The 10,228-nt window shown below is 43.3% G+C and overlaps 1 protein-coding gene across 1 annotated transcript; it reads right to left on the reverse strand.

The window, feature by feature from the left end:
* Positions 1 to 604: 604 nt before the first annotated feature.
* On the reverse strand, positions 605 to 8,028 carry LOC136420814 (divergent protein kinase domain 2A-like). Its single transcript, XM_066407920.1, has 3 exons — positions 7,599 to 8,028; positions 6,240 to 7,069; positions 605 to 2,217 (listed from the first exon to the last, which is right to left on the reverse strand). The coding sequence occupies exons 1-3, from the start codon at positions 7,851 to 7,853 to the stop codon at positions 1,812 to 1,814; spliced, it is 1,491 nt and encodes a 496-aa protein (XP_066264017.1). The 5' UTR covers positions 7,854 to 8,028; the 3' UTR covers positions 605 to 1,811.
* Positions 8,029 to 10,228: the final 2,200 nt, after the last annotated feature.

Genomic DNA, 10,228 nt, shown 5'->3' on the forward strand with positions numbered 1-10,228 from the left:
ATAATTGTTGAATTATAGATCCATTATTTAAGGGAGCATACCAAACGCGGATGGATTTTCTCGTGGAGGGCTGGTGTTCTTCTGTGACGTAATGTGTATAGTCTATATTTAGTGCGCTGTCAGCAGCTGACTGACTGATCGTCATCACTTGTCTCCAAGCAGATGTTGGAAGAATAAAATCTATTTCAATAAACGTTTGAATGCTACATAAACTGGACAAACAGTATAAAGAATTGCCATTCATAAGATGCTGTTGGGGAAAATTTGTTACATTTTACACAACATCCATACAATTATGGAGCAAAATATCAAATGATTTTAATGCATCTAATATGTATTTATCATATTTGGTGGATTTATTATTTAAGCAATCATGCGAAACGCAGACGCATTTCATTGCAGAAGACTTCGCTCATCTGTGAGTGTGACGTAATGTGTATACATGTTGTTATTTTTACATAACATAGCAAGTAAGCATTTCTACTAACATTACTGTATTCAGTAATCTCCAAGCAGATGTAAAAAAACGTAATATTTTCTGACTGCTTCTCTGACAGACACTCACTCATTATTTTGCTTGTATCAGGTAAAGGATTTATTGACTTTTGTCGTGTTTTGACTTTGCGTTGATGGTTTCAACATTCAGCAGCGCTTTGTCAAAAACTGAAGTTTAAAAACACATCGCTAGAGGCCGCTACAAGACGGCCCTCGTGGTGTAAACACTTCAATATATAGATCAACACAAACAGCAACTTGCGGTGATCGTCAAAAATCGTGGATAAACTAGAACTAGAAAGGTACATGTAATATCAGCGAGCAAATGCACCTGATATTTCCCTACCACGAATTATTATGTCATTTGAAATATTCACTTTTCAATCATTGTGTGCGTGCTGGTGTAAGGTAAGATTGGAAACAACCATTAAATGTTTAGTGTAGGTAGACATCAGAAATCCCCGCACAGCTCCAATTTTGCATTGTACATACATTAACCTGCCATGATATGCAGTTGGTATTTCCAGCACGGATTCAGGTATGCAAGTCCTAGCCTCTACCAGGCTGGAAAGAGGCTGGAAAGAGTAGAAATTGGCCAAATAGACAGGGAAACATGAAAGAGGAGTTAGTTTGCTATAGGGGTACAGTTTGCCGCATATTGGACCCTCTCTCCATAGCCGACTCCCTTAGCATACAATTCACTCTATTTGGCCAATTTCTACTATTTTTCCAGCTATCCGCGGAGCCTGGTAGAGGCTATGCAAGTCCATGCAAAACTTGGAGCGGTAACAATTATTGCACTCAGTGACCATGCAACATTACATGTTTTTTTGATAATTGTCAGTTTTATTACTTTATAAATCTTAGTACAAGAGTTCAGACCATAATGGATATGTTTATACAACATACAACATACAGACAACCATTCATTGAGTCGCTCAACGACAACGGTCTCCATTCAGTGAAAAGGAGGAGACTGACATGGCTAGAAACGCTCGTCCAAAACTGTCCTCGTATACATAGTATACTCAGTGTATATTAGAATATCCAGGTCTTTCAAAATTGGAAGAAACTGGCAAACAACGATAGATAGCTTGTGTTTCTAGCTCTATCTTGTAGATAGCTTGTGTTTCCAGCTCTATGTCCTCTATCTTGTAGATAGCTTGTGTTTCTAGCTCTATCTTGTTACATTGCCTTCATATGCACAGTGTATATTGGAATATTCTGGTCATTAAAACATTTGGAAGAAATTTGCGAGGCAAGTTTTAGAATCTGTCTGCAGCTATCAACAACAAGTGTCTACTCTTGTGTTTTGCTTATAATATTAAAGTCCTTTGTAGCACTGCCTTGAGTTTCTCAATTGCTTCCAGACGACCTCCCGCTACTTTTTCTTCCGCACAGCCTCTCAGTAACGCTTCTATCGCCGTTGCCTCGTGTTCTGGTGGCCCCCATAGGAGTCCAGGTGGTCTGACATGTTCAGGCGAACGGTGTCTGTCAGACAATGATTTTAGAAGATGCTCAGGCAGAAACGACAATAAGCGAACACATGCCAAAGCGTACATCATCTGAGAGTACTGAGGAACCTGAAAACAAAAGTCATCTTTGTCTATTTCAGAAACAAATGTTTTAAGATCCTCCATGTTACATGATTCTTTTTTCTCCCCATCACCACTTTCTTCCCTGTCAATCAACATGACCTCATCAAAATCAATCAGATTCAAGGTATGAGTACACAGTATTTCGCCGCGACCCCCGGAGTCTGTGACGTAGCGGTAAGAAAATAGTGCGCCCTAAACCTTGAACCGTGTGTAAAAACGTTGACGTGAATGCCAGCGAGGCACAAACTTTACTATATGGTAGTATAATAATTGGGCTTTTAGATCGTAGGAATGAGATTGTGAAGTTTTCCCATTCGGCGTATAAATGCGCGTGACCTTTGCAGCTGCCTGCCGAGGTGAGTCGGCTTCACTTCCGCATGACCCCGCATGACCCCATATCAAAGTGGCCGTCAAATTGTTAAAAAACCATAACTTTTTTTGCTTTTCAGCTATTTTGTAGATCGTACCCTCGACTTCAACATATTTGCTTGTCGTGATTTTGTAGGGTACCCTACTATGATTTTATCCACGTCGATGTGGGTCACTTTGTGGTCCTTAACTATAGAAACCCCCATAGGCCGAAAACTGTGTTCTGCTACCTTGAACCACATCGGGAATTGGCCATTTATGGGCCAACGACGTTGTATAGCGCCGAATTTGCATGATATATCAACCATTGGCGTTGGTTTGCTTAGAATGCACCAGTTGTTTTCACCGTCAAACCGCCGTTTCCATGGCAACGGCCACTATAAGCGCCTCCCTGTGCTTAACTATGGGACTTGGCGTGGAAGTGGCATTGGCCCGAGACGCGTCTCCCCCCCCCCCTTTTTCTGGCGCAACTAAACCTAAACCCAACTCTAAATGACTCTGAACGTTAGCATATGAACCGATGAACCCTTTTCAGAACAAAAAGTTAACCAGAATAGTAAATTTGTCCAGATAGCGGACCATTAAACCGCCCCTCAGATAGGCCATGTACGGGGCCTACATCTATGCAGGGCGCCAAAGTGCAAAGTTGGCGATATCTCAACAACAATTAGGATTTGTGAGCTAAAATTTGGTACAAATCTCCAGCTTGACTTGTTTTATGGATTGAATGAAAAAAAAGTCAAGTTCAAGTTCGCTTAAGGTATGAGTACACAGTATTTCGCCGCGACCCCCGGAGTCTGTGACGTAGCGGTAAGAAAATAGTGCGCCCTAAACCTTGAACCGTGTGTAAAAACGTTGACGTGAATGCCAGCGAGGCACAAACTTTACTATATGGTAGTATAATAATTGGGCTTTTAGATCGTAGGAATGAGATTGTGAAGTTTTCCCATTCGGCGTATAAATGCGCGTGACCTTTGCAGCTGCCTGCCGAGGTGAGTCGGCTTCACTTCCGCATGACCCCGCATGACCCCATATCAAAGTGGCCGTCAAATTGTTAAAAAAACATAACTTTTTTTGCTTTTCAGCTATTTTGTAGATCGTACCCTCGACTTCAACATATTTGCTTGTCGTGATTTTGTAGGGTACCCTACTATGATTTTATCCACGTCGATGTGGGTCACTTTGTGGTCCTTAACTATAGAAACCCCCATAGGCCGAAAACTGTGTTCTGCTACCTTGAACCACATCGGGAATTGGCCATTTATGGGCCAACGACGTTGTATAGCGCCGAATTTGCATGATATATCAACCATTGGCGTTGGTTTGCTTAGAATGCACCAGTTGTTTTCACCGTCAAACCGCCGTTTCCATGGCAACGGCCACTATAAGCGCCTCCCTGTGCTTAACTATGGGACTTGGCGTGGAAGTGGCATTGGCCCGAGACGCGTCTCCCCCCCCCCCTTTTTCTGGCGCAACTAAACCTAAACCCAACTCTAAATGACTCTGAACGTTAGCATATGAACCGATGAACCCTTTTCAGAACAAAAAGTTAACCAGAATAGTAAATTTGTCCAGATAGCGGACCATTAAACCGCCCCTCAGATAGGCCATGTACGGGGCCTACATCTATGCAGGGCGCCAAAGTGCAAAGTTGGCGATATCTCAACAACAATTAGGATTTGTGAGCTAAAATTTGGTACAAATCTCCAGCTTGACTTGTTTTATGGATTGAATGAAAAAAAAGTCAAGTTCAAGTTCGCTTAAGGTATGAGTACACAGTATTTCGCCGCGACCCCCGGAGTCTGTGACGTAGCGGTAAGAAAATAGTGCGCCCTAAACCTTGAACCGTGTGTAAAAACGTTGACGTGAATGCCAGCGAGGCACAAACTTTACTATATGGTAGTATAATAATTGGGCTTTTAGATCGTAGGAATGAGATTGTGAAGTTTTCCCATTCGGCGTATAAATGCGCGTGACCTTTGCAGCTGCCTGCCGAGGTGAGTCGGCTTCACTTCCGCATGACCCCGCATGACCCCATATCAAAGTGGCCGTCAAATTGTTAAAAAACCATAACTTTTTTTGCTTTTCAGCTATTTTGTAGATCGTACCCTCGACTTCAACATATTTGCTTGTCGTGATTTTGTAGGGTACCCTACTATGATTTTATCCACGTCGATGTGGGTCACTTTGTGGTCCTTAACTATAGAAACCCCCATAGGCCGAAAACTGTGTTCTGCTACCTTGAACCACATCGGGAATTGGCCATTTATGGGCCAACGACGTTGTATAGCGCCGAATTTGCATGATATATCAACCATTGGCGTTGGTTTGCTTAGAATGCACCAGTTGTTTTCACCGTCAAACCGCCGTTTCCATGGCAACGGCCACTATAAGCGCCTCCCTGTGCTTAACTATGGGACTTGGCGTGGAAGTGGCATTGGCCCGAGACGCGTCTCCCCCCCCCCCCTTTTTCTGGCGCAACTAAACCTAAACCCAACTCTAAATGACTCTGAACGTTAGCATATGAACCGATGAACCCTTTTCAGAACAAAAAGTTAACCAGAATAGTAAATTTGTCCAGATAGCGGACCATTAAACCGCCCCTCAGATAGGCCATGTACGGGGCCTACATCTATGCAGGGCGCCAAAGTGCAAAGTTGGCGATATCTCAACAACAATTAGGATTTGTGAGCTAAAATTTGGTACAAATCTCCAGCTTGACTTGTTTTATGGATTGAATGAAAAAAAAGTCAAGTTCAAGTTCGCTTGAACCACATCGGGAATTGGCCATTTATGGGCCAACGACGTTGTATAGCGCCGAATTTGCATGATATATCAACCATTGGCGTTGGTTTGCTTAGAATGCACCAGTTGTTTTCACCGTCAAACCGCCGTTTCCATGGCAACGGCCACTATAAGCGCCTCCCTGTGCTTAACTATGGGACTTGGCGTGGAAGTGGCATTGGCCCGAGACGCGTCTCCCCCCCCCCCCTTTTTCTGGCGCAACTAAACCTAAACCCAACTCTAAATGACTCTGAACGTTAGCATATGAACCGATGAACCCTTTTCAGAACAAAAAGTTAACCAGAATAGTAAATTTGTCCAGATAGCGGACCATTAAACCGCCCCTCAGATAGGCCATGTACGGGGCCTACATCTATGCAGGGCGCCAAAGTGCAAAGTTGGCGATATCTCAACAACAATTAGGATTTGTGAGCTAAAATTTGGTACAAATCTCCAGCTTGACTTGTTTTATGGATTGAATGAAAAAAAAGTCAAGTTCAAGTTCGCTTAAGGTATGAGTACACAGTATTTCGCCGCGACCCCCGGAGTCTGTGACGTAGCGGTAAGAAAATAGTGCGCCCTAAACCTTGAACCGTGTGTAAAAACGTTGACGTGAATGCCAGCGAGGCACAAACTTTACTATATGGTAGTATAATAATTGGGCTTTTAGATCGTAGGAATGAGATTGTGAAGTTTTCCCATTCGGCGTATAAATGCGCGTGACCTTTGCAGCTGCCTGCCGAGGTGAGTCGGCTTCACTTCCGCATGACCCCGCATGACCCCATATCAAAGTGGCCGTCAAATTGTTAAAAAACCATAACTTTTTTTGCTTTTCAGCTATTTTGTAGATCGTACCCTCGACTTCAACATATTTGCTTGTCGTGATTTTGTAGGGTACCCTACTATGATTTTATCCACGTCGATGTGGGTCACTTTGTGGTCCTTAACTATAGAAACCCCCATAGGCCGAAAACTGTGTTCTGCTACCTCAAGCGTCCGTATTGGTCAATGGCAAAGTTCTCGTAGCGGAAGTCGAGGAAGATCACGATCCACTCGGGGTCGCCGTTTCGGAATGTGTCAATCATGTTTAAGAGTTGGAGGGCTATGTTTGCTCTATCTTTCCACGTAGACGCAAGGCTGGAGTCGAGTAGTTTCCCACCGTTCTCTACAAAAATGACCCGTCCGCAGGCTCCTAGGTACTTAGGGAAGGGCCATTTTCTCTCAGACCTGGTAGTAAAATACGTCAGAACCGTCGCCTCTGGGTTCATCAAGAGAGAGGTTATCATATAAGCTTGTTCTGTCTTGCCCAACTGTCCATTTACATTCTGACCATACGCTTTCTTAAGCTCTTCAATCAGTTTATCAGTCATGCAAGACTCCAATGCAATTTGGCCGTCAGTGTGTGCGATACGCCATGCTTCTCGTAGCCATGATAGTTGTAGAGCGTCATCTGCTACTAGTGTTGTTTTAGAGATCATTTTCGAGACATCACAATTCCCTGGCACACTAGCATTCTGGCATATAAACTCGTCAAACTTCACCCATTCAAAGCTACCGGCAAGTCGTTTGGCGACTATATTTGTGTCTTTAAAAAGTCCAAAGTATACCCCTTTATGTTCTAGTTTCTTGTTGGCAACATCCACTGTAATAGCACCTGCATCGACCTGTCTGCAAAGCGATTCTCCGAAACATGCAGGACATTTTTCGGTCGCCGTGAGGCGCTTGAGTGTCAGTTGCTGTTCATGCCGTTCCTCGGCAACGTTTGTTTTTGGTGTAGCCTCCTTCACTAAGGTATATCCGTGTTCCTTTGAAATCCCGTGAACCTAGAAAGGAGATGAAGTAAAATATGGTAAATTCCAAAAGAACATATTAGTACATGTCAGCGCCAGCAGTACGGCCCCCATTTAGATAACATTATTGGAAATCGCAGTGTTCCCAGTGAATCAAAAACCAAATGTACAATGATTAAATACACTTAGGATGTATTAAGTCGGTGCAATATCGTCAGATATCATACGTATGACATACTTTGACATTTAAAACAGCAGCGCAGACAATAGTTAAGACCGACATATGGTTCATTCACAGAAAATAGGTCACTGCCCATACTGGTTAATATTAAAGGCGGTTCAGTTACGGCATGCAAATTTTCGAAAGCCGGTTAGATTAGACTTTCTGATAGCTAGTTCAGTTTCTAATTCAAGTGTCGCGCAACAGCTGCGTTTATCCCAATAACAACAAACCAAAAGAAAAACCGGATGGGCCAGCAGGTAGGATCCAATATGGCTGACCAGTGTGACGTCACAAATCACTACCCTACCTAACACATGTTTTAACAATAATCGTTATTACCTCTTCCTCGAGTTGTCCAAGTCCTTCTCGAACTTTCTGTTTGAAAGGATGCAGGTGAAATTTCCTCTGTGCATATTTTGTATCCCAATTGTCCAAGTGTCGCTTTTTTGGGTCCAATTCATCTTTTATCTGCCAGAAGGCGCCTACTAAGAAACCGAGAGATAAGGAAGTAATGAGGAAGAATAAAACTCGCGTTCCGGGGTATTGGAACTTGCGACACAATCGCTTTGCTGGCGCTTTCTTGGTTAGGTCCATTTCTGTCCTCAATTCTAACACAGTCCAGTAACTCCAGTTGTAGGCAGAGCTCGGGCTGTATTTGTGTTGAAATCGTCACATGACTTTCTCTGCGTAGTGCAGTACGTATATTCACTACACTAACCGGTACTTCTGGGTTCTCCAAGACTCATTTGCATACTCGTGATCCCACAAACGAGACACCGACCCAAATCTCGCACGTTTCACCAACTCTCGCCGATCACGAGATTTTCCGAGACCAATTCAGATGGTCACCCAAATCTCGCACGTTTCACCAACTCTCGCCGATCACGAGATTTTCCGAGACCAATTCAGATGGGCGCCAGTTGTTCTTGTCTGGCATTTCATCAGATTGCCTCCAAGGTAATGTGGCGTGACACCTGCAATTTAATCATATAAAGTATTTGTTCTTTGCCTCTTAGTTTCGTCTCATACAGCATCTGAGACTGACCCTCTGAGGGTCCTGACCAATAGACCGATCCTGTCGAACACCATATCGAACGTATAGAACCCCCCGTTCTATTTAGAACACCTCCGTCAAAAACACCGCTGGTAGGACAGAAAGGGTTTCAGAGCCACAAAAGCTAAGCCGAGGTCAGTGGCATTATTGACAAACTAGCCGCGGAGGCCATTTTTGGTCCGTCAAGCCCTGTTTTTGACGGAGGTGTTCGAAATGGAACAGGGGGCGTGGCTTTGGGATCGGTCTTAAGGAGAATCGCAAACCACAACGCTCAACTTTGACCGATTTGGGGAACAGGTTCCCGTGTGCTGTACCAATTGTCTAGGGGACACCGTTTAGTTGTAGACTGCCCAGTAGTCTTTATTTCATCACTACATGTGTGAGAGATCGGTTCTACGTTCAAGATACTGTAATTATATCACCATTGTAACTTTATGTTCACTGTTTTCACGGTCACCTCTGTACCGTGAACTTATCATCACCGTCGTGAAAAAAAACCCCGTCAAGCCCGCCCACAAGTTTCAGCGTACTAGGAATCTTAGATAGAATAAAGTAGTCATTGGTACAGTGATCACTTTGATTGCAGTGGACACGCCTGCATTTTCACACTTTAATCACAAGCTAGTGTTGTCATTACTTCGTTTCTTGGCTAATTGTCCTTCAACCTAACTTCGTTATGTGTAGCCATACTTCAATTTCTTATCTGTTGTCTCCAGATTTCAAATATGACTTGAAGAGTAACTTGTACTTGGTAAGCTGTCTCAGCCAGGCCTCCATTGATATGAACTACAAGGGTGCCAGTAGCATACTGAAGTCTATAGTTTAAGTTATCGGATTTATACCGGTAGGGTTTGTCATTATATAGTATTACCGGGGGCTTTTTAATAACCGTTAGTCCACCTTCTACAGTCATACATGGTCGATCAACCACCTGGCGCAGGCAATCACCTCTAGTCGCAAGCTATATGTATTAAAACAGCTCCGTCCATTTCTACATTTGACCCCAACATGTATATGTCCTGAACAACAATTTTGCGACCCGGGATCCACAGAATGCGGTACGACCGGTAATACAAGTTCAAAAGTATGACGAGGCTGTGCCGAGCAGCGACTGGAACGTACTACTAAATGTTCGAACATGAGACTGCAGTACTTGGCTGTGATGTTTATCAAACGATTTGACACTTATAGCTATACAATACAGACTACTGCACAGTCTATACCTAAATGCATACAACAGAACGGCGTCCTCTTACCACGACCTTTACAGAAAGAATTAGACGTATCATTCTTTACGCTTAAGTGGTCAATCCACCTCATACAGCCCGCAGGTATTAAAAGGAGATGTCGTTTGACCCAGATCCAGAGAATTTACAGGGTCCACAGTAGAACACGTACAGAAGTCTTAGGAGACTGTGTCGAGTAGAGATTCGGAACGAAATATCATATATGTTCAAACACTGAACTTAGTACTTCCCTGTACAATTTCTATACAGGTAGGTCATCTTATCATTTTTCAAAAGCCCCTTTACTTGCTTAAGGTATGGTCGTAGATACAGCTGACAACGTCCTCAGGCTAGGAAATACGCGGCAACCGATGACGTGGCTATTACACACATACATGTACATGTGACTGCCGCGTGATAGCATCAAAGATTGACCCTCTAAGAGGACAAATCGCTAACCACAGTACAACAGTGTACAACTCTGGCATTTTGCGATCAGATTCTCGTGTGCTGCACCAAGTACAGGATTATGAAGGTAAGAATAAAGCTCCGTAGATGGTAAAACAATGTTTCTCAAATATAATTCGTCTTGTTTGTTGTTACTGTTCTAAAATAAAAAGTTTACTTTGTGCTAACTAAGAGGTTTACAAGATAGGATGTACAGGACCGTCCTTCAACCGTGACCGGTT

Source organism: Branchiostoma lanceolatum, chromosome 15, assembly GCF_035083965.1.
Source record: "Branchiostoma lanceolatum isolate klBraLanc5 chromosome 15, klBraLanc5.hap2, whole genome shotgun sequence".
Classification (NCBI taxonomy): Eukaryota; Metazoa; Chordata; class Leptocardii; order Amphioxiformes; family Branchiostomatidae; genus Branchiostoma; species Branchiostoma lanceolatum.

Bases quoted from the DNA above. Each gene is read 5' to 3' on its own strand.
- LOC136420814 (XM_066407920.1), bottom strand. From the start codon at position 7,853: ATGGACCTAACCAAGAAAGCGCCAGCAAAGCGATTGTGTCGCAAGTTC. The intron at 7,070-7,598 runs GTAATAACGATT...TCTCCTTTCTAG, and splicing joins TTGGACAACTCGAGGAAGAG to GTTCACGGGATTTCAAAGGA. The intron at 2,218-6,239 runs CTTGAGGTAGCA...GTGTACTCATAC, and splicing joins GCCATTGACCAATACGGACG to CTTGAATCTGATTGATTTTG.